Source organism: Xenopus laevis, chromosome 5S (genome assembly GCF_017654675.1).
Source record: "Xenopus laevis strain J_2021 chromosome 5S, Xenopus_laevis_v10.1, whole genome shotgun sequence".
NCBI lineage: Eukaryota > Metazoa > Chordata > Amphibia > Anura > Pipidae > Xenopus > Xenopus laevis.
In genome coordinates, this window is record NC_054380.1 from 140,458,926 (window position 1) to 140,484,503 (window position 25,578).

Consider the following 25,578-nt stretch of genomic DNA (forward strand, 5'->3'; position numbering starts at 1 on the left):
AGTATTAGTATTGTCACCAATCTATCTGGCACCAATGTACTGACACTGGGGGGCAGCAACATCATAGAGACCCCATTTGTATAGGGCCCACTCCCTAGAGCAAAAGATGGGAAGGCACTATCATAGTTGGGTGCTACTGATCTCTTGGCACAGCAAGGGGCTGTATAAACTCTTAACCAAAAACCCAGTAAAAACAATTAGTTATATGTGTCCTTTAAAATATCCTGTGTTAAAGTATATTAAATATCGTATCAAGGTAAAAAGGAAAGTACTTAAAGTGAATGTAAAACTGATGAGGAGGCTATTCTTGCACTTCTATAATGTATATTCATTATTTATTTATTTGATTGCAAGATATTAAGGGATACATGTACTGTTAATATGAATGAATTTTGTTACAACAGCGCCACCTGCTGGTCATTTTCCCACCAGTCTGACCAGCAAGTAGTCAAGGAAGTTGTCAGGAGAAAGAAAGAGGCTGATGTTCTTCTGCTTAGGAAAGATCTGAGTACAGTTACTACGAATATTTAAAGTGTTTCTAGTCTACTTCTAAAACACCACTGTCTGACAATCTGAAGGGAGTGTGACTGTGGGATAGCAGGTATAGTAGGGAGAGATGGTGTCTATAGTAACAGTGGAAAATAGTCTCTGGGAAGGGAGTGTGACTGTGGGATAACAGGTATAGTAGGGAGAGATGGTGCCTATAGTAACAGTGGAAAATAGTCTCTGGGAAGGGAGTGTGACTGTGGGATAACAGGTATAGTAGGGAGAGATGGTGTCTATAGTAACAGTGGATAATAGTCTCTGGGAAGGGAGTGTGACTGTGGGATAGCAGGTATAGTAGGGAGAGATGGTGCCTATAGTAACAGTGGATAATAGTCTCTGGGAAGGGAGTGTGACTGTGGGATAGCAGGTATAGTAGGGAGAGATGGTGCCTATAGTAACAGTGGATAATAGTCTCTGGGAAGGGAGTGTGACTGTGGGATAGCAGGTATAGTAGGGAGAGATGGTGTCTATAGTAACAGTGGATAATAGTCTCTGGGAAGGGAGTGTGACTGTGGGATAGCAGGTATAGTAGGGAGAGATGGTGCCTATAGTAACAGTGGATAATAGTCTCTGGGAAGGGAGTGTGACTGTGGGATACCAGGTATAGTAGGGAGAGATGGTGTCTATAGTAACAGTGGGATAATAGTCTCTGGGAAGGGAGTGTGACTGTGGGATAGCAGGTATAGTAGGGAGAGAAGGTGCCTATAGTAACAGTGGATAATAGTCTCTGGGAAGGGAGTGTGACTGTGGGATAGCAGGTATAGTAGGGAGAGATGTGTCTATAGTAACAGTGGGATAATAGTCTCTGGGAAGGGAGTGTGACTGTGGGATAGCAGGTATAGTAGGGAGAGATGGTGTCTATAGTAACAGTGGATAATAGTCTCTGGGAAGGGAGTGTGACTGTGGGATAGCAGGTATAGTAGGGAGAGATGGTGTCTATAGTAACAGTGGATAATAGTCTCTGGGAAGGGAGTGTGACTGTGGGATAGCAGGTATAGTAGGGAGAGATGGTGTCTATAGTAACAGTGGATAATAGTCTCTGGGAAGGGAGTGTGACTGTGGGATAGCAGGTATAGTAGGGAGAGATGGTGTCTATAGTAACAGTGGATAATAGTCTCTGGGAAGGGAGTGTGACTGTGGGATAGCAGGTTATAGTAGGGAGAGATGGTGTCTATAGTAACAGTGGATAATAGTCTCTGGGAAGGGAGTGTGACTGTGGGATAGCAAGGTATAGTAGGGAGAGATGGTGCCTATAGTAACAGTGGATAATAGTCTCTGGGAAGGGAGTGTGACTGTGGGATAGCAGGTATAGTAGGGAGAGATGTGTCTATAGTAACAGTGGATAATAGTCTCTGGGAAGGGAGTGTGACTGTGGGATAGCAGGTATAGTAGGGAGAGATGGTGTCTATAGTAACAGTGGATAATAGTCTCTGGGAAGGGAGTGTGACTGTGGGATAGCAGGTATAGTAGGGAGAGATGGTGTCTATAGTAACAGTGGATATAGTCTCTGGGAAGGGAGTGTGACTGTGGGATAGCAGGTATAGTAGGGAGAGATGGTGCTATAGTAACAGTGGGATAATAGTCTCTGGGAAGGGAGTGTGACTGTGGGATAGCAGGTATAGTAGGGAGAGATGGTGCCTATAGTAACAGTGGATAATAGTCTCTGGGAAGGGAGTGTGACTGTGGGATAGCAGGTATAGTAGGGAGAGATGGTGCCTATAGTAACATGGATAATAGTCTCTGGGAAGGAGTGTGACTGTGGATAGCAGGTATAGTAGGGAGAGATGTGTCTATAGTAACAGTGGATAATAGTCTCTGGGAAGGGAGTGTGACTGTGGGATAGCAGGTATAGTAGGGAGAGATGGTGCCTATAGTAACAGTGGATAATAGTCTCTGGGAAGGGAGTGTGACTGTGGATAGCAGGTATAGTAGGGAGAGATGTGTCTATAGTAACAGTGGATAATAGTCTCTGGGAAGGGAGTGTGACTGTGGGATAGCAGGTATAGTAGGGAGAGATGGTGCCTATAGTAACAGTGGGATAATAGTCTCTGGGAAGGGAGTGTGACTGTGGGATAGCAGGTATAGTAGGGAGAGATGGTGCCTATAGTAACAGTGGATAATAGTCTCTAGGAAGGGAGTGTGACTGTGGGATAGCAGGTATAGTAGGGAGAGATGTGTCTATAGTAACAGTGGATAATAGTCTCTGGGGAAGGGAGTGTGACTGTGGGATAGCAGGTATAGTAGGGAGAGATGGTGTCTATAGTAACAGTGGATAATAGTCTCTGGGAAGGGAGTGTGACTGTGGGATAGCAGGTATAGTAGGGAGAGATGGTGTCTATAGTAACAATGGGATAATAGTCTCTGGGAAGGGAGTGTGACTGTGGGATAGCAGGTATAGTAGGGAGAGATGGTGCCTATAGTAACAATGGGATAATAGTCTCTGGGAAGGGAGTGTGACTGTGGGATAGCAGGTATAGTAGGGAGAGATGGTGTCTATAGTAACAATGGGATAATAGTCTCTGGGAAGGGAGTGTGACTGTGGGATAGCAGGTATAGTAGGGAGAGATGGTGCCTATAGTAACAATGGGATAATAGTCTCTGGGAAGGGAGTGTGACTGTGGGATAGCAGGTATAGTAGGGAGAGATGGTGTCTATAGTAACAGTGGGATAATAGTCTCTGGGAAGGGAGTGTGACTGTGGGATAGCAGGTATAGTAGGGAGAGATGGTGCCTATAGTAACAGTGGATAATAGTCTCTGGGAAGGGAGTGTGACTGTGGAATAGCAGGTATAGTAGGGAGAGATGGTGTCTATAGTAACAGTGGATAATAGTCTCTGGGAAGGGAGTGTGACTGTGGGATAGCAGGTATAGTAGGGAGAGATGTGTCTATAGTAACAGTGGATAATAGTCTCTGGGAAGGGAGTGTGACTGTGGGATAGCAGGTATAGTAGGGAGAGATGGTGTCTATAGTAACAGTGGATAATAGTCTCTGGGAAGGGAGTGTGACTGTGGGATAGCAGGTATAGTAGGGAGAGATGGTGTCTATAGTAACAGTGGATAATAGTCTCTGGGAAGGGAGTGTGACTGTGGGATAGCAGGTATAGTAGGGAGAGATGGTGCCTATAGTAACAGTGGGATAATAGTCTCTGGGAAGGAGTGTGACTGTGGGATAGCAGGTATAGTAGGGAGAGATGGTGCCTATAGTAACTGTGGATAATAGTCTCTGGGAAGGGAGTGTGACTGTGGGATAGCAGGTATAGTAGGGAGAGATGGTGCCTATAGTAACAGTGGATAATAGTCTCTGGGAAGGGAGTGTGACTGTGGGATAGCAGGTATAGTAGGGAGAGATGGTGCCTATAGTAACAGTGGATAATAGTCTCTGGGAAGGGAGTGTGACTGTGGGATAGCAGGTATAGTAGGGAGAGATGGTGTCTATAGTAACAGTGGATAATAGTCTCTGGGAAGGGAGTGTTACTGTGGGATAGCAGGTATAGTAGGGAGAGATGGTGCCTATAGTAACAGTGGATAATAGTCTCTGGGAAGGGAGTGTGACTGTGGGATAGCAGGTATAGTAGGGAGAGATGTGTCTATAGTAACAGTGGATAATAGTCTCTGGGAAGGGAGTGTGACTGTGGGATAGCAGGTATAGTAGGGAGAGATGGTGCCTATAGTAACAGTGGGATAATAGTCTCTGGGAAGGGAGTGTGACTGATGGGATAGCAGGTATAGTAGGGAGAGATGGTGCCTATAGTAACAGTGGGATAATAGTCTCTGGGAGGGAGTGTGGACTGTGGGATAGCAGGTATAGTAGGGAGAGATGGTGGCCTATAGTAACAGTGGGATAATAGTCTCTGGGAAGGGAGTGTGACTGTTGGGATAGCAGGTATAGTAGGGAGAGATGGTGCCTATAGTAACTGTGGATAATAGTCTCTGGGAAGGGAGTGTGACTGTGGGATAGCAGGTATAGTAGGGAGAGATGGTGCCTATAGTAACAGTGGATAATAGTCTCTGGGAAGGGAGTGTGACTGTGGGATAGCAGTATAGTACGGAGAGATGTGCCTATAGTAACAGTGGATAATAGTCTCTGGGAAGGGAGTGTGACTGTGGGATAGCAGGCTATAGTAGGAGAGATACGGTGCCATATAGTATGTCACCAAGCCAGTGGATAATAGGCTCTGGGAAGGGAGTGTGACTGGTGGATAGCAGGTATAGTAGGGAGAGATGTGTCTATAGTAACAGTGGATTAATAGTCTCTGGGAAGGGAGTGTGATGTGGGATTAGGCAGGTATGTAGAGGGAGAGATTGGTGCCTATAGTAACACGTGGGATTAATAGTCTCTGGGAAGGGAGTGTGACTGTGGATAGCAGGTATAGTAGGGAGAGATGGTGCCCTATTAGTAACAGTGGGATAATAGTCTCTGGGAAGGGGAGTGTGACTGTGGATAGCAGGTACTATAGGGAGAGATGGTGTCTATAGTACATGGGATTAATAGTCTCTGGGAAGGGAGTGTGACTCTGGGATAGCAGGTATAGTAGGGAGAGATGGTGTCTATAGTAACAGTGGATAATAGTCTCTGGAAGGGAGTGTGACTGGTGGGATAGCAGGTATAGTAGGGAGAGATGGTGTCTATAGTAACAGTGGGATAATAGTCTCTGGGAAGGGAGTGTGACTGTGGGATAGCAGGTATAGTAGGGAGAGATGGTGCCTATAGTAACAGTGGATAATAGTCTCTGGGAAGGGAGTGTGACTGTGGGATAGCAGGTATAGTAGGGAGAGATGGTGTCTATAGTAACAGTGGATAATAGTCTCTGGGAAGGGAGTGTGACTGTGGGATAGCAGGTATAGTAGGGAGAGATGGTGTCTATAGTAACAGTGGATAATAGTCTCTGGGAAGGGAGTGTGACTGTGGGATAGCAGGTATAGTAGGGAGAGATGGTGTCTATAGTAACAGTGGATAATAGTCTCTGGGAAGGGAGTGTGACTGTGGGATAACAGGTATAGTAGGGAGAGATGGTGCCTATAGTAACAGTGGATAATAGTCTCTGGGAAGGGAGTGTGACTGTGGGATAGCAGGTATAGTAGGGAGAGATGGTGCCTATAGTAATAGGGGCTATGGTGCAGCAGGTGTAGTGGGGAGAGACAACATTACTCTATGAAGTTACTATTTGCTGTGATTACATAAGGGAAATGTATGAGGAAGGGAATAGATATAAATAGAGGAGAGAATGAACATATAATGATTTATTCTCAGCTGGACGGAAGACGCAGCAGAAACGTTTCATCCGTTGAGCTAAATGTCAGTTTCCTCCTGTATTTTTAGGTTAATTCACCTTCCCAAGGTTCAGGTCTCTATTCCTGTAACAAGGTTTTCAAAAAAGAACGAAGTCCTCTCAGTGTGGATAAACCCCCCCCCCCACACACCCACCAGTTTTATTTTTATAATCTGAAAGTTCATGTTATTGATTTAGTCTAAACTTTTCCATTTAATCTGCCAATTAGAAGTCACAGAAGCAAATCAAGCCAGAAATCATTGTCCATTCATCCCTAATATTTACATTGGAAGAAGAAATAATAATGTGGTTTATAATATTTACTGCAATGAGTAAAGCTGAACTCTAGAGGGAGACAGAGCTCAGCGATCACATACATGAGTAATGAGACAATGGATTAGTACTGAGCTGTAAGTGACACAGTTACTCTTTGCACTGGTTTGTGGGGTATTGCATGTAATGTATTTGCAGAGGGCTCTACAACCCATTAATGGCATTGGACCTTCCTTATATGATGCTGTAACTGGAGAGGTGACACAACACTTTCCTTCATCTCCTACTGTCTCCATCTTGTCCTACTGTCTCCATCTTGTCCTACTGTCTCCATCTTGTCCTATTGTCTCCATCATGTCCTACTGTCTCCATCTTGCCCTACTGTCTCCATCTTGTCCTACTGTCTCCATCTTGTCCTATTGTCTCCATCATGTCCTACTGTCTCCATCTTGTCCTACTGTCTCCATCTTGTCCTACTGTCTCCATCTTGTCCTATTGTCTCCATCATGTCCTACTGTCTCCATCTTGTCCTACTGTCTCCATCTTGTCCTACTGTCTCCATCTTGCCCTACTGTATCCATCTTGCCCTGTAGTCTCCATCTTGTCCTACTGTCTCCATCTTGTGCTAATGTCTCCATCTTGCCCTACTGTCTCCATCTTTTCCTACTGTCTCCATCTTGCACTACTGTCTCCATCTTGCCCTACTGTCTCCATCTTGTCCTACTGTCTCCCTCTTGTCCTACTGTCTCCATTTTGTCCTACTGTCTCCATCTTGACCTACTGTCTCCATCTTGCCCTACTGTCTCCATCTTGTCCTACTGTCTCCATCTTGCCCTACTGTCTCCATCTTGCCCTACTGTCTCCATCTTGTCCTACTGTCTCCATCTTGCCCTACTGTCTCCATCTTGTCCTACTGTCTCCATCTTACCCTGTAGTCTCCATCTTGCCCTATTGTCTCTATCTTGTCCTTGTAAAATCTAAAAAGCCTTCATACATACTATAAATCTCTCTCTCTCTCTCTCTCTCTCTCTCTCTCTCTCTATATATCTCTCTCTCTATATATATAATATATATATATATATATATATATATATATATATATATATATATATATATATATATATATATATATATATATATATATATATAGTATAGAGCACTGCATAATTTGTCAGCACTATAAAAAATGATGTTGATGATGATAATGCTCAGTATTACTCAGTATACATTTCCTTCAACCCTATTGGGGTGCAATGCTTTCACTGAGACTCTAGAGGGAGCTGCGGAATATAATGCTTTATCAATGACAGATAATGGGTAATGATGTAATATCATGGAATAGCTTGGCCTTCTGCATCATGACTGGCCCTTTTGCCATAACAAATTGAGTCCCTTTCCGCACACTGGTGGTGACATGCTCTCTCTATCTGTCCTACTCTCTATCTGCCCTACTGTCTCTATCTTGCCATTGAGTCCTACTGTCTCAATTCTATCCTTCTCTCATCTATTATCATGTTACCATTCTTCTCCATCTTGACCTACTGTTACTTATCAACTGTCTTTATACTTTCATACCCTCACCATCTTGCACTACTGTCTCCATCTTGCCCAGTTGTCTCCATCTTGTCCTACTGTCTTTATCTTGTCCTACTGTCTCCATCTTGTAGTACTGTCTCCATCTAGTCCTACTATCTCCGTCATGTCCTTCTGTCTCCATCTGGCCCTACTGTCTTCACCTTGCCTTATTGTCTCCATCTTGCCCTACTGTTAATTGTCGACTGTTCTATACTGTCATACCCTCACCATCTTGTCCTACTGTCTCCATCTTGTCCTACTGTCTCTGTCTTGTCCTACTGTCTTTATCTTGTCCTACTGTCTCCATCTTGCAGTACTGTCTCCATCTTGTCCTACTGTCTCCATCTTGTCCTACTTTCTTTATCTTGTTCTATTGTCTCCATCTTGTCCTACTGCCTCCATCTAGTCCTACTAACTCCATCTTGTCCAACTGTCTCCATCTTGCCCTACTGTCTCCATCTTTCCCTACTGTTAATTGTCGACTGTCTCTATACTGTCATACCCTCGCCATCTTGTCCTACTGTCTCCATCTTGCAGTACTGTCTCCATCTTGTCCTACTGTCTCCATCTTGTCCTACTTTCTTTATCTTGTCGTATTGTCTCCATCTTGTCCTACTGCCTCCATCTAGTCCTACTAACTCCATCTTGTCCAACTGTCTCCATCTTGCCCTACTGTCTCCATCTTTCTCTACTGTTAATTGTCGACTGTCTCTATACTGTCATACCCTCGCCATCTTGTCCTACTGTCTCCATCTTGTCCAACTTCCTTGACCAAGTAGACAAGGAAGTTGTCAGGAGAAAGAAAGAGGCTGCTCAGATGTTCTTCTGCTTAGGATTAAAAATAGAAACGTTTCTCACATCTTTCCTAAGCAGAAGAACATCAGAGCAGCCTCTTTCTTTCTCCTGACAACTTCCTTGACTACTTGCTGGTCAGACTGGTGGGAAAATGACCAGCAGGTGGCGCTGTTGTAACACAATTCATTCATATTAACAGTACATGTATCCCTTAATATCTTGGAATTAAAAGAAAATAAATAATGAATGTACATTGTAGAAGTTCTTAGAATAGCCCCCTCATCAGTTTTACATTCACTTATTGTTAAGGTTTACTTATCCTTTAAGGGAATTATCACCCACTGTGGCTCTGAAACCGTATCTGGCTGGTTGTTGTGGCCCCGCTCTATGTCAGCGCATGGCAGGTAATGTATATTTAATGTAAATTTAATGTATATTTAAGGATCTAATGATTTGCTAACTCTTCACTTTGCCAGTTATCTGGGCTAAACCTGACCCCTCTGCTCCCATGAGCCCCCCTGCTGCATCAAATGCGCTTTATTAATGCAATTACCCAACACGTCTTCTGCAGCCCCCCCCCCCCCGCACTCAGCCACTCACTTACACTAAATCTTTATGAGTATCGATCCACAGTTTCCATTCCCCCCTCCTTCCGCTGCTACTGGCTGAGAATTACAGGTAATTAATGCTTTAACCCCGTCACTGCTGATCTATGTAATGGATATTCATTCTCTGCCCCCGATCACTAGACTCTATAATCCACCCCGTATGTTACTCACCCCTGTGACCTGTACAACTTGGGGTCCCACAAACCCTCTCATACTGGGGACCACTTTATACAGTCATATGCAAAAGTTTGGGAACCCCTTTCAGCCTGCATAATAATTTACTTTTATTTCATCAAAAAAGATAACAGTGGTATGTCTTTCAGGAACATCCGAGTACTGGGGTGTTTTCTGGACAAAGATTTTTAGTGAAGCAGTATTCAGTTGTATGGAATTAAATCAAATGTGCAAAAATGTGGGTACCCTTGTAATTGTGCTAATTTGAATACATGTAACTGCTCAATACTGATTACTGGCAACACCAAATTGGTTGGATTCACTTGTTAAGCCTTGAACTTCATAGGCAGCTGTGTCCAATCATGAGAAAATGTATTTAAGGTGACCAATTGCAAGTTGTGCTTCTGTTTGACTCTCCTCTGAAGAGTGACAGCATGGGATCCTCAAAGCAACTCTCAAAAGATCTGAAAACAAAGATTGTTCAGTATCAGGGTTTAGGGGAAGGCTACTAAAACTATCTCAGAGGTTTAAACTGTCAGTTTCAACTGTAAGGAATGGAATGAGGAAATGGAAGGCCACAGGCACAGTTGCTGTAAAACCCAGGTCTGGCAGGCCAAGAAAAATCCAGGAGCGGCATATGCGGAGGATTGTGAGAATGTTACAGACAACCCAAAGATCATCTCCAAAGACCTGCAAGAACATCTTGCTGCAGATGCAGGTGTATCTGTACATCGTTCTACAATTCAGCACAATTTGCACAAAGAACATGTGTATGGCAGGGGGATGAGAAGCCCTTTCTGCACTCACACAAACACACTCGCTTGTTGTATGGAAAAGCTCATTTACACAAGACACAGTCATTTTGGAACAAAGTGCTTTGGGCTGATGAGACAAAAATTAAGTTATTTGCTCATAACAAAAAGCACTTTGCATGGCGGAAGAAGAATACGGAATTCCAAGAAAAACACCTGCTACCGACTGTCACATTTGGTTTATGTGCAAGGGATACAGGAGATATAAAAGCAGTGTCGGACTGGCCCAAAAGGATACCAGGAAAACTCCTAGTGGGCCCAGGTGTCAGTGGCCCCTCCTGCTGATAATCTTTTGGCCTATTTCATGGCCATTCCCTATTTCTATGAGAACAAAGAGGCTAAATAGATGGAATAATTGATTATAGTATGTAAAGAAAAGAGACTAGGAGCCCAGTGGTTGAGTGAGTAGAGGAAGAATAATAGTAAGAGAGTGGGCCCCAGGTCTAAGGTTTTTGGGTGGGCCCCTGGTGTCCCAGGCATTCAGGCAGCATTTTTTACCTTCTATCTGTCCGTGCATTCTGGGCTTTGCAACTTGTCATTTATTACTTGAAAAATAGGCAACTGGCTCTTTCTTGAAAGTATCCAATATATCTGCCATTACAGCTACTTCAGGGAGACAATTTTGCTGCATAGTTGGGGGCAAGTTCCTCTTTAATCAGCCGGACACCCAGCAGAATTACACAATTACAATTATAGTTGGAGGTGCTACTTGCAGGGATTTGGGTTGCGGATGAGTCAGGACACTGTGTGTGTATTGGGGGGGGGGGGGTAGAATTGGTCCCTGCAGGGAAGGCAAAGAGTTTGATGCTTCTGAGAGCTACTCCCCCCCTTTTGCACTCATATAGGGAGGGGCCTGGGATAAATTGTCTGAAAGGCCCCATTCCCCCAGGAGGTCTATAGAGAGACAGAGGCTGGGGGTGGGAGGTGGAGTCTCCAGACTGTGTCCTGTAAAGAAATCTGTGAATGTAATGAAAGATCTGAGCCCAAGCAGAATGGCACATCCCGGGGAAACTGCCGCCTGCCAAACTGCCGGCTTCCTTCTCCCTGTGCACTTCTCCCCCTCGCTGCCACTGACCATGATGATGAGGATGAGGATGAGGGTGATGCTGGGGGGCAGAGTGCAGCCTCAGGACCCATGAGTTCAACCACTTCTTCTTATTGGAGGACTATGAATTATCCACAGGGGAAACATGGAGAAAATAACGTCCGGCATCTCCCAACTCAGCTGGAGCTCCGTGTCTCTGCCCCTGGATGTGATCGTCAGCAAATTCCGACTTCCCACGCTGCTCAAACTGGGGAAAGGTAACCACGGAAACGCCTTTATCTTATCATAATCAATGTGCAATTTACTATTATCTGCCCCTGGGTGCAAAACGAGGGCAAAGAAAAAGTATGGGAATGTTGTAGAAAGTCATTGAGGGGCAGTTCAGAAGGTCTGGGGGCTCAGACTCCCTGTAACAAGTAATCAGCCCCCCCCCCCCCCCAAATCATTTACTGAAACTACTATTAATGGTTTCCTATGGATACAGACCCCTGTACTTGCATTGTAACTTGGCCGTCAGGGGATTCTGGGAAGTGTAGTTCAGAGCTGCACTTCTCCGGTGTAATTGGACCAGTAAGACTGAGGAGTCATATATGGAAATATAGAGTGTTCCATGGAGGATCCAGAATAGGACTTTCCTCCCCCGCAGAGCTCACAATTAATATATATTTCCTGGGGTAAATTGTAACAAACTGGTCTTCACTCACTCTAGAGACAGAGACCTGCTCACCTGGCACTGAAAGGGTTAATATATATAAACACACATATCTCAGAGCTATTTGGGTCCCCTGGAATCCAGAGTCTTTGACTCACTAGGATCCCTGTGTTTCACTAGTATTGTCAGTTGTGCACAGTTACAGCAGTTCACTGATCTCTGATTGGCCAGAATCACCCCCTACTCAACAGTCGAATGAGGAGCAGCCTCTTGGTATAGTAAGTGGGAGCACAGGGCCCCCCATATGACGCGTGAGAAGTCTGATAAAGAGATTTGGGGGGCAGCACTTACAATGTATTTCATTAACATATTTGGTGATATAATATATAAATATTTTATTTACTTTATACTTATCTGATGCTCGGGCCCCAGACCTGCCGAAATGGAAACTCAGAGTTGACTGGTTTATGGCCATAATGATGCCCCCCCCCTATCAGCTGGGCTCCCCAATAAACTGGTTGACTCCTGTATGTGCTGAACTGCCATTCCTTAGGGACTTGCTGTGGCTGTTGGGAGTTGTAGTTGAGCTCAGCGAGGAGAGCAGGGCTGGTAAGTGTGATGCCATTTCTGAATTAACTCCTAAGGGTTAATTAGCATTTGCATCTGCTTTGGATGATATTGGTTCAGTCCAACGGCTTCTGATGCTCCTCACAGGCGGGATTTGTGGGAAGAGCAGCTACAATCCAATCAGAGGGCAGGGTGAAAGCAACAACTCTGGCAGGGCTGCAATAGAATAGACTGTGGCTTAGGATTGTATGTGTTACAGGCCCCTCCCACTTACCCAGCATGCAATGTGAGTGCCATATGATATAACTGAATCAGTGAAGACAAAACCCTAGAGGAACAACATCAAACTCCATTACTGGGATTAGGCACAGGAGTTGATAACCATTTGAAATGCTTAAAGGAAGCAGTGGTCATGTGACTTTGACTTCCTGCCTTTCAGCTGCACAGCATGCAGGTGATGCTTTGTGGCTGATGTGACTCTCCAGCACCAAGCAATTGTTTGTGAGCTGACGATTTGTTTTTTTTTTTGGATTCTGCATAAAATGATGCGACTGAATTGACAGCTCAGCCCAAACCCGATTTTGTACAGTTAAATATGAGAAAACTACAAAAACAATTGCTCCAAAAAAAGTGTCAGTTTTTGTTACTGTAAAATCACGTGACTTGGATTTGGTTGATTGGTCAATTACAGGTGGCAGGTTGGACGTGCCGATACAGTTATGCTTTATTATGGCACTTGCCTTACTGTGGACTAGTGACCCCAACCTGTGGCTCCTGAGCGTTAAGTTACTCACCGACCCCTTGTATGTTGCTCCCAGTGGCCTCAAAGCAGGTGCTTATACAGGTATGGGACCTGTTATCCAGAATGCTGTGGACCTGGAGTCTTCCGGATAATGGATCTTTCTGTAATTTGGATCTTCATACCTTAAGTCTACTAGAAAATCATATAAACATTAAATAAACCCAATAGGCTGGTTTTGCCTCCAATAAGGATTTATTATATCTTAGTTGGGATCAAGTACAAGCGACTGTTTTATTATTACACAGAAAAAAGAAATAATTTGTAAAAATTTGGATTATTTGGATAAAATGGAGTCTATGGGAGATGACCTTTCCGTAATTCGGAGCTTTCTGGATAAGGGGTTTACAGATAACGGAATTATGTCTCTGCATGTTGTGCACTTATTTGCGTTATCCGTAACAATGTACAAATTAGGGCACAAAGATGCACAGATATTGATGGTGGGGGGGATTATTTGCAATGAGGCGGGTGAGTAGCTCTATGGGGGGGTTTCCCCTCACTGATTCAGTTATACCATGTGACACGTGTGCAATGAGTCTATATGGGATGTTTGTGTTGCATAGTAACATTGTAACATAGTAACATAGTAAGTTGGGTTGAAAAAAGACACGTCCATCAAGTTCAACCTTAAGTCTATATATAACCTGCCTAACTGTCAGTTGATCCAGAGGAAGGCGAAAAACCCTCCTGACCCTACTCCAATTCCTTCCTGACTCCAAAATAGTAATGGGACCAGTCCCTGGATCAACTTGTACTATGAGCTATCTTCAATATCCCTGTATTCCCTCACTTGCTAAACACTATCCAACCCCTTCCTTTACCTATCTAATGTATCAGCCTGTACCACTGATTCACTTCCCAGCTCTCCCTGTAACACCCCTTTACCTCCTCTTATCTCATAGGCTCCCTCCTGTCTGCTGGGAGGAGCTACTGGTGAATAAAGCACCCGACCCTTCCTTGTACCTATCTAATGTATCAGCCTGTACCACTGATTCACTTCCCAGCTCTCCCTGTAACACCCCTTTCCCTCCTCTAATCTCATTGGCTCCCTCCTGTCTGCTGGGAGGAGCTACTGGTGAATAAAGCATACAACCCTTCCTTATACCTATCTAATGTATCAGCCTGTACCCCTGATTCACTTCCCAGCTCTCCCTGTAACAACCCTTTCCCTCCTCTAATCTCATTGGCTCCCTCCTGTCTGCTGGGAGGAGCTACTGGTGAATAAAGCATCCGACCCTTCCTTGTACCTATCTAATGTATCAGCCTGTACCACTGATTCACTTCCCAGCTCTCCCTGTAACACCCCTTTCCCTCCTCTAATCTCATTGGCTCCCTCCTGTCTGCTGGGAGGAGCTACTGGTGAATAAAGCATCCGACCCTTCCTTGTACCTATCTAATGTATCAGCCTGTACCCCTGATTCACTTCCCAGCTCTCCCTGTAACACCCCTTTCCCTCCTCTAATCTCATTGGCTCCCTCCTGTCTGCTGGGAGGAGCTACTGGTGAATAAAGCATCTGACCCTTCCTTATACCTATCTAATGTATCAGCCTGTACCACTGATTCAGGGAGACAATTCCACATCTTTACATCTCTCACTGTAACAAACCCCTTCCCAATATTTAGCTGGAACCTCTTTTCTTCTAATGGGGGTTGTGACATGGCCCCTCCATATAGAGTTGCTGTTGCCCAGTGTAGAGTTGTGTTGATATTGTGTTGTACAAAGTTGGTGCCTTTTTTCCTGCCGTTTCTCCTTTCCTCCATTAACTGTCACATGAGAGGTGTAAGTGGGGGTGCAGCAGTGATTGAGAGCTGACAGTTGTATATGAGTGAGCTCTAGGATCACCCCCCTGGCATAAGTCCTTCTCCTGTGTCCCCCCCGGGCTCATTATCATTCAGGGCTGAGTTTTACAGATGCAAAGATTGAATTCTTTACACACACAGCTCCCCTGTTCCCCGACTCCCCTCCTCCTCCTCCCCGGCCCTTTATCCTCTCTCAATGGAGCCAAAGAAAACACAGTTAACCTTGTCTGTGCCGGGGGGGGGCAGGGAAAACATTGGTGGGACCTTTATGTAGAGGGGCCGCCATTTCCCAGGCTCTGGGCGAGAACTTTGTGTGGTTTCCTGGGTGCCGGGGAGATGTGTTGCACTGCTGCTCCCGACTGCCTCACTGGGGAAGAGCAAACACAGTCGTTATTGAACTGTATATACTGGATACATATATATATATATATATATATATAGATATTGATTGGGTTCCTTATTTGACTCTGTGAAGTGAATTCAGCTCAGGCAACAGGGGGATTAGGAGGAGGATCCAATACCATTTATCCAATAATATTAAACCACCAAAAAGAGAAGAGACACTGGATACTGGAAATTGATTTTGTTCATCACCGCGTAGAACAGGTGCACCACCCCCATAACTCAGGGAGCAAATAAACCAGCGATATACGGAGAAAAAGGGGTGTCACAGAAATTCCATAAGTGTCGCCAAAAGAGAAATTTAAAAATATATTGTTTGTTGTTGAGTCATTAAAAATGGAACAATATTTCCACTGGCCCTACATCCCTGGGGGGCATGAAACGCGTAGGGAGATATTGTTCCATTTTTAATGACTCAACAACAAATAATATATTTTTAAATTTCTCTTTTGGCGACAGTTATGGAATTTGTCCAGGTGCCCGACACCCCCTTTTTTCATGTGTTGGGGGTTAGGAGGAGGCCAGGCATTATTTGGGGCCCTGGAGATACAGACACACAGTATGACCCCGTGTAATTGGCCACATACAAAGACAACTAGGGAAGCACAGAATCCAGAATTCTGACTTTTTCAGCAGGAATCGGATTCAGCCAAATCCTTCTGCCCGGCCGACCCGAATCCAAATCCTAATCTGCATATGCAAATTAGGGTCTGGGAGGGAAATCGCGTGACTTTTTGGAAGGAAGTAAAAAATGTTTTCCCCTTCCCCCTGTAAATTAGGATTTGGTTCGGTATTCGGCTGAATCTCTCGCAAAGGATTCGGGGGTTCGGCTGAATCCAAAATAGCGGATTTGGTGCTTCCCTAAATACAACATAGTCAAAATGTCAAATGAAACCCCCAGTGTCCCCTTCCCCTGTCCTATAAGGATCAAACAAGCTTTTATTTGCTCTCCAGGAATGTTCCAGAGCAGCTCCAGTCTTCCTCCCAAGCCTCACGCGTTTCACATCCACTGGGCACCCGGTCGCCTCCCAACTTTCAGCAACACCCGCAGTTTGTGTCTCTTTTATCATTATCTGTTGTTTGATGCCGGAGTAGGAACATCTAGTGATCGCACAGGGGGCACCAGAACATTCCGTGCCCCTCCCCCAGTATATATGTGACCCAGTAACACACTAATTGGTGACGCAACGTTGCTGCTAAGTGTCCCCATTCACCGGGGAAGGTCCATGTCTTTGTGTTGTGGAAACTGGTTTTGTCTTCCATCTGGAAAGTTTCTTAGAATGACATTCATTTCCCCCATTAATTGTAAGCTCTGCAGGTCAAGGACCCCATTCCTCCCTCTGTAGATTTGTCTCTTTTATTTATTAAATATTCAGGATTAGTCTGGGAAACTGGGAAAACTCCCTCATGGGCCGACCCAGGTCTGTTCCCTCTGGGTGATGACACCCCACATCCTGGAGTCGGAAAAAGTTCTAGGGTGTGTGTAGAGGGTGGGGTTAGCCTTGTGGCTGGAGTTGGGGGGCCCCTGAGATGGACACTGCACAGGATGAGGCTGATTGACAGGAGATCTGGGCCATACCTCCCAACTGACCCGTTTTTAGAGGGACAGTCCATCTTTTGACCGCTCAAACTGCAGTCCCTCGTTTGTACTGGAAAGTCCCATTTTTCTCTGCACTGAACAGCCAGAAATAGAAACAAAGTTTCTCACTTAATTGGCTTTTAGCAGAGAGCCCAGAACAGCCACTGCGGCAGATAAGATACTTTTGTAACCATTTTGAGCTAAGCAAATAAGTAATTGTAACAATATGAGATAAGCAGGTCTCTTGGGAGAAGTTAGACTCACAGCTTAAAGGGCAATTCACCTTCATTAGCAAAACTTTAATAATTGGAAAAAAAAAGAACAGAAATATGTTCAAACTTTCATAACCTGCCAAATTTTGTAAAATGAACATGGTAATTAGGGGGTGTGGCCACAAAAATCAGCGTGTCCCTCTTTTTATTTCCAAAATGTTGGGAGGTATTCTGCGCCATTCCCTTAGCCAGAAGCTGAGACTGTCGGAATCCTGAGCCGGGCGCCGATAAAGAAATGGACAGATCAGTAAACAAGGTCATGTGTGGCCACATTATATGGGTCAGGGGTTTGGATCTATTGTGAGAGCCCTCAAATCTGTGGGAAAAGCATCAAATCAATCGCTGATCAGCTCTGCCCTGGCCCCGCCCCCTTAGCTTGCCCTTTAATCCCGGTAACACAAGTGAGAATGCGCTCGGTGCCAGATGCATCAATTATGGGCCCTCGGGAATCTCTTCTTTAACCTCTAAGTGCCCAGAGCCCAGAGCAACGATATGGATATAATTCGGGGGCGATGACACCAGGGAAGAGTCACATGAGAAGGGGGACGGGACACTCGACAGTTTCTACTGAAATAATCTGATTGGGCGCCTGAGGGCAGTGGGTGACCCAGTTATTCATAGGATGAGGCACAAACAGACCCAATAAATAGGAGCCATATTCCTGTGCTGTTCTTTAACCCCTTCTGTACCAAACTCTGCTGGACAAAATCCTTATAAATGAATCTGGGTAGTGAGGGGTACAGGAGGGGCAATCCTGCTATAAAGAAGCAAATCTGACGAGTCCCATTTATATTGTAGGACTTAGGGAAAGCATTTTGTGTAATCATCTATATATATATATATATACTTTCATTAATTATATTCTGTACCCACAAGAGAACCATGGTCACCCCTGAATGGGCACGAGTTAATTACACGTTTTTATTCCCCTCAAATAAATTCCTGAGCGACTGTTACTAAGGCTCTGAGTCAGAGGCACAACAGATGGTGAGATAAGATGGAAAAAAGTGTGAAAATAATGATCTATTTTGGATTCAGGCCGATCACGTGCAAAATATTCTCTGTAGATACGAGCAAGGGAATTGGATTTAATTGAAGGGAGTCTGTGCGGCTCCTATAGAATCATGAGGATCAGCCAAAATAATGTCCACTCTTACTATAGGCACCATCTCTCCCTACTATACCTGCTATCCCACAGTCACACTCCCTTCCCAGAGACTATTATCCACTGTTACTATAGACACCATCTCTCCCTACTATACCTGCTATCCCACAGTCACACTCCCTTCCCAGAGACTATTATCCACTGTTACTATAGACACCATCTCTCCCTACTATACCTGCTATCCCACAGTCAGCACTCCCTTCCCAGAGACTATTATCCACTGTTACTATAGACACATCTCTCCCTACTATACCCTGCTATCCACAGTCACACTCCTTCCAATAGACCTATTATCCACTGTTACTATAGACACCATCTCTCCCTACTATACCTGCTATCCCACAGTCACACTCCCTTCCCAAGACTATTATCCACTGTTACATAGACCACCCATCTCTCCTACTAATACGCTTGCTATCCCACAGTCACACTCCCTTCCAGAGACTATTATCCACTGTTACTATAGGTACCATCTCTCCCTACTATACCTGCTATCCCCACAGTCACACTCCCTTCCCAGAGACTATTATCCCACTGTTACTATAGACACCATCTCTCCCTACTATCCTGCTATCCCACAGTCACACTCCCTTCCCAGAGACTATTATCCACTGTTACTAATAGGTACCATCTCTCCCTACTAACCTGCTATCCCACAGTCACACTCCTTCCCAGAGACTATTATCCACTGTTACTATAGGCACATCTCTCCCTACTATACACTGCTATCCCACAGTCACACTCCCTTCCCAGAGACTATTATCCACTGTTACTATAGGACCATCTCTCCCTACTATACCTGCTATCCCCACAGTCACACTCCCTTCCCAGAGACTATTATCCACTGTTACTATAGGCACCATCTCTCCCTACTATAACCTGCTATCCCACAGTCACACTCCCTTCCCAGAGACTATTATCCACTGTTACTATAGACACCATCTCTCCCTACTATAACCTGCTATCCCACAGTCACACTCCCTTCCCAGAGACTATTATCCACTGTTACTATAGGTACCATCTCTTCCCTACTATACCTGCTATCCCCACAGTCACACTCCCTTCCCAGAGACTATTATCCACTGTTACTATAGGCACCATCTCTCCCTACTATACTGCTATCCCACAGTCACACTCCCTTCCCAGAGACTATTATCCACTGTTACTATAGGACACATCTCTCCTACTATACCTGCTATCCCACAGTCACACTCCCTTCCCAAGACTATTATCCACTGTTACTATAGGACACCATCTCTCCCTACTATACCTGCTATCCCACAGTCACACTCCCTTCCCAGAGACTATTATCCACTGTTACTATAGACACCATCTCTCCCTACTATACCTGCTATCCCACAGTCACCTCCCCTTCCCAGAGACTATTATCCCCACTGTTACTATAGACACCATCTCTCCCTACTATACCTGCTATCCACAGTCACACTCCCTCCCCAGAGACTATTATCCACTGTTACTATAGGCACCATCTCTCCCTACTATACCTGCTATCCACAGTCACACTCCCTTCCCAGAGACTATTATCCACTGTTACTATAGGCACCATCTCTCCCCTACTATACCTGCTATCCCACAGTCACACTCCTTCCAGAGACTATTATCCACTGTTACTCATAGACACCATCTCTCCCTACTATAACCTGCTATCCCCAGTCACACTCCTTCCCAGAGACTATTATCCACTGTTACTATAGGCACCATCTCTCCTACTATACTGCTATCCCACAGTCACACTTCCCTTCCCAAGAGACTATTATCCACTGTTACTATAGGCACATCTCTCCCTACTATAGGCCTGCTATCCCACAGTCAACACTCCTCCCAGAGACTATTATCCACTGTTACTATAGACCCATTCTCCCTACTATACCTGCTATCCCACAGTCACACTCCCCTTCCCAGAGACTATTATCACTGTTACTATAGGCACCATCCTCTCCCTACTATACTGCATCCACAGTCACACTCCTTCCCAGAGACTATTATCCACTGTTCTATAGGCACCATCTCTCCTACTATACCTGCTATCCCACAGTCAACTCCCTTCCCAGAGACTCTTATCCACTGTTACTATAGGCACCATCTCTCCTACTATAACCTGCTATCCCAGTCACACTCCTTCCCAGAGACTATTATCCACTGTTACTATAGGCACATCTCTCCCTACTATACCTGCTATCCCACAGTCACACTCCCTTCAGAGACTATATCACTGTAACTATAGGCACCATCTCTCCCTACTATACCTGCTATCCACAGTCACACTCCTTCCAGAGACTATTATCCACTGTTACTATAGGCACCATCTCTCCCTACTATACCTGCTATCCACAGTCACACTCCCTTCCCAGAGACTATTATCACTGTTACTATAGGCACCATCTCTCCCTACTATACCTGCTATCCACAGTCACTCCTTCCCAGAGACTATTACCACTGTTACTATAGGCACATCTCTCCCTACTATACCTGCTATCACAGTCACACTCCCTTCCCAGAGACTATTATCACTGTTTACTATAGACACCATCTCTCCCTACTATACTGCTATCCCACAGTCACACTCCCTTCCAGAGACTATTATCCACTGTTACTAAGGCACCATCTCTCCCTACTATCCTGCTATCCATACAGTCACACTCCCTTCCCAGAGACTATTTTCCTGTTACTATAGGACCATCTCTCCCTACTATACTGCTATCCACAGTCACACTCCTTCCCAGAGACTATTATCCACTGTTACTATAGGCACCATTCTCCCTACTATACCTGCTATCCCACAGTCACTCTCCTTCCCAGCTATGCTATCCAGATCCCACAGTCACACTCCTTCCCAGAGACTATTATCCACTGTTACTATAGGAACCATTCTCCCTACTATACCTGCTATCCCACAAGTCACACTCCCTTCCAGAGACTATTATCACTGTTACTATAGACACCATCTCTCCTACTATACTGCTATCCCACAGTCACACTGCCCTCCCAGAGACTATTATCCACTTGTTACTATAGGACACCATCTCTCGCCTATATACCCTGCTATCCCACAGTCACCACTCCCTTCCCAGAGACTATTATCCACTTGTTACTATAGACAGCCATCTCTCCCTACTATACCTGCTATCCCAAGTCACACCTTCCCTTCCCAGAGGGACTATATCCACTGTTACTAATAAGCGACCAATCTTCCCTACTATACCTGCCTATCCCACAGTCACACTCCCTTCCCAGAGACTATTATCCCACTGTTACTATAGCACCATCTTCCCTCTACCTGCCTACATACTCTCCCAGAGCTAATTCACTGTTCTAACCCATTCCCTACTACTGCTATCCCGTACTCCCCCAGAGACTATATCCACTGTTACGTACTAGACACCATTTCCCCTACTATACCTGCCTATCCCACAGTCACACTCCCTTCCCAGAGACTATTATCCACTGTTACTATAGGCACCATCTCTCCCTACTATACCTGCTATCCCACAGTCACACTCCCTTCCCAGAGACTATTATCCACTGTTACTATAGACACCATCTCTCCTACTATACCTGCTATCCCACAGTCACACTCCCTTCCCAGAGACTATTATCCACTGTTACTATAGACACCATCTCTCCCTACTATACTGCTATCCCACAGTCACACTCCCCTTCCCAGAGACTATTATCCACTGTTACTATAGACACCATTCTCCCTACTATACCTGCTATCCCACAGTCACACTCCCTTCCCAGAGACTATTATCCACTGTTACTATAGGCACCATCTCTTCCTACTATACCTGCTATCCCACAGTCACACTCCCTTCCCAGAGACTATTATCCACTGTTACTATAGACACCATCTCTCCCTACTATAACCTGCTATCCCACAGTCACACTCCCTTCCCAGAGACTATTATCACTGTTACTATAGACACCATCTCTCCCTACTATACCTGATATCCCACAGTCACAACTCCATTCCCAGAGACTATTATCCACTGTTACTATAAGACACATCTCTCCTATATACCTGATATCCCACAGTCACACTCCCTTCCCAGAGACTATTATCCACTGTTACTATAGACACCATCTCTCCTACTATACCTCTATCCCACAGTCACCACTCCCTTCCCAGAGACTATTATCCCTGTTACTATAGACACCATCTCTCCCTACTATACCTGCTATCCCAGAGTCATCACTCCCTTCCCAGAGACTATTATCCACCTTGTTACTATGACCATCTCTCCCTACATATACCTGCTATCCCAGAGTCACACTCCCTTCCGCAGAGACCTATTATCCACTGTTACTATAGGCCACCTCTCTCCCTACATATACCTGCAATTCCCACAGTCACACTCCTTTCCCAGAGCTATTATCCACTGTTACTATAGGACACATCTCTCCCTACTATACCTACTATCCCATCAGTCACACTCCCTTCCCAGAGACTATTATCCACTGTTTACTATAGAGTACCATCTCTCCTACTATACCTGCTATCCCACAGTCACACTCCCTTCCCAGAGGACTATTAATCCACTGCTTACCTATTAGACCACCATCTCTCCCTACTATAACCTGCTATCCCACAGTCACACTCCCTTCCCAGAGACTATTAATCCACTGTTACTATAGACACCATCTCTCCCTACTATACCTGCTATCCCACAGTCACACCCTTCCCAGAATTGTCCACTGTATAGACCCCCTACTATATCCTGCTATCCCCACAGTCCTTCGCTGCCAGCTATATCCACTGTTCACTATGACACCATCTCTCGCCTACTATAAGCCTGCTATCCCACAGTCACACTCCCCTTCCCAGAGACTATTACTCCATGTTTACTATAGGCACCCATCTCTCCCTACGTATACCTACAATCCCACAGTCACACTCCATTCCAGAGACTATTATCCCACTGTTACTATAGACAACATCTCTCCCTACTATACCTGCTATCCCACAGTCACACTCCCTTCCCAGAGACTATTATCCACTGTTACTATAGACACCATCTCTCCCTACTATACCTGCTATCCCACAGTCACACTCCCTTCCCAGAGACTATTATCCCACTGTTACTATAGACACCATCTCTCCCTACTATACCTGCTATCCCACAGTCATACTCCCTTCCCAGAGACTATTATCCACTGTTACTATAGACACATCTCTCCCTACTATACCTGCTATCCCACAGTCACACTCCCTTCCCAGAGACTATTATCCACTGTTACTATAGACACCATCTGAAAAAACCCTCTCTTGATCCCTCCAATCTTAACAACCTCCGACCTATCTCTCTGCTACCTTTCATCTCTAAACTACTTGAGCGCCTAGTCTACAACCGACTTACCTCATTCCTCTCTGACAATAACCTGCTGGACCCCCTACAATCTGGTTTTAAGCCACAACACTCCACGGAAACTGCCCTGACTCGACTGACTAATGACCTTTTAACCGCGAAAGCCAACAATCACTTCTCACTACTAATACTGCTTGATCTCTCAGCCGCATTTGACACTGTAGATCACCCTCTCCTCCTCCAGTCCCTCCAGTCACTTGGCCTTCGTGACACAGCCCTGTCCTGGTTCTCTTCTTACATCACCAATCGTTCCTTCAGTGTCTCCTACAATGGAGTAGCATCTTCTCCCCTACCTCTTTCTGTTGGAGTTCCCCAAGGCTCTGTCCTGGGACCATTACTATTCTCCCTCTATACTTCCTCCCTTGGCAAATTAATAAATTCTTATGGTTTCCACTACCACCTCTATGCTGACGATACTCAGATCTATCTCTCATCTCCTGACCTCAACCCAGAACTCCTAACTCGCGTCTCCTCCTGCCTGTCCGCTATCTCTACCTGGATGTCACAACGCTACCTTAAATTAAACCTCTCTAAAACTGAAATGGTTCTCTTTCCTCCAACTAACACCAGTAGCATCCCCGAAGTATCCATCATAGTTAACAATTCCACTATCACCCCCTCTCCCCAGGCCCGGTGCCTTGGGGTTATCCTAGATTCTGCCCTGTCATTCACTCCTCATATCCAGTCACTTATTAAATCTTGTCACTTCCACCTAAAGAACATATCCAAAATACGATCATTTATCACCCAAGACGCTGCCAAAATTCTTATTCACTCTCTCATCATATCGCGTCTAGACTACTGTAACTCTCTTTTAATTGGCCTCCCCCTCCAGAGACTGTCACCTCTCCAGTCCATAATGAACACTGCTGCGAGGCTCATACACCTCAGCAACCGCTCCTCCTCTGCCTCGCCATTCTGTCAATCCCTGCACTGGCTTCCGTTACCTTTCAGAATCAAATTCAAATTAATGACACTGACTTTCAAAGCACTTCATAACTCTGCCCCACCCTACATCTCTGAACTCATCTCTATATACTCACCCACTCGCTTACTACGCTCCTCTACTGACCTGCTACTCAACTCTTCTCTCATTACCTCCTCACACGCTCGCATTCAAGACTTTGCAAGGGCTGCACCCCTCCTCTGGAATGCTCTCCCACGGTCTGTCCGACTTTCTCCCAACCTTTCTACTTTCAAGAAATCTCTGAAAACGCACTTCTTTCGAGAAGCCTACCCTCACTCTGCTTAACTACCAAACGCAATACCACATTTCTCACCCACTCAATTCGATCTTGCCCACTCCCATACCTTGCGTATTACTCCCTTCCCTTTAGACTGTATGCCTATGCATAGGGCCTTCCTCACCTTTTTGTACCTGTATTGATTGTGATGTTTGTTACTCCATATATTCTATGTATGTAATTCATGTGATGTAGTTGTATAATCACATTTACTTTACAGTGCTACGCAATATGTTGGCGCTATATAAATACATGTTAATAATAATCTCTCCCTACTATACCTGCTATCCCACAGTCACACTCCCTTCCCAGAGACTATTATCCACTGTTACTATAGACACCATCTCTCCCTACTATACCTGCTATCCCACAGTCACACTCCCTTCCCAGTTAGAGATGTGCACATATAAGATGTATGAGTTGTAGGGCAGACCTTCCCCAGCAGCTCAGCACAAGGTCAGACAAGGGTATAGTTGGAGAGAGATGGAGATGTCTATTTACTCAATGCTTACAGGTGCTTTATAGCTCAGACAGAATGAATGGAATGATTAGGTTAGTGGTTAGAAGGATCAGTTCTCAGTCTGTTCTTGTGGATGTGGGGCTGGGGGGCA

General features: G+C 45.1%; 1 protein-coding gene across 1 annotated transcript in view; it reads left to right on the forward strand.

Moving 5' to 3' along the window:
• The first annotated feature begins 10,872 nt into the window (after positions 1-10,872).
• Positions 10,873-25,578, forward strand: part of garem2.S (GRB2 associated regulator of MAPK1 subtype 2 S homeolog) — a 47,465-nt gene continuing 32,759 nt past the window's right edge. The window contains exon 1 of the mRNA XM_018266052.2: positions 10,873-11,354. Within this exon, the coding sequence (XP_018121541.1) occupies positions 11,243-11,354 (112 nt within the window). The 5' untranslated portion in view covers positions 10,873-11,242. The remainder of the gene's footprint in view (positions 11,355-25,578) is intronic.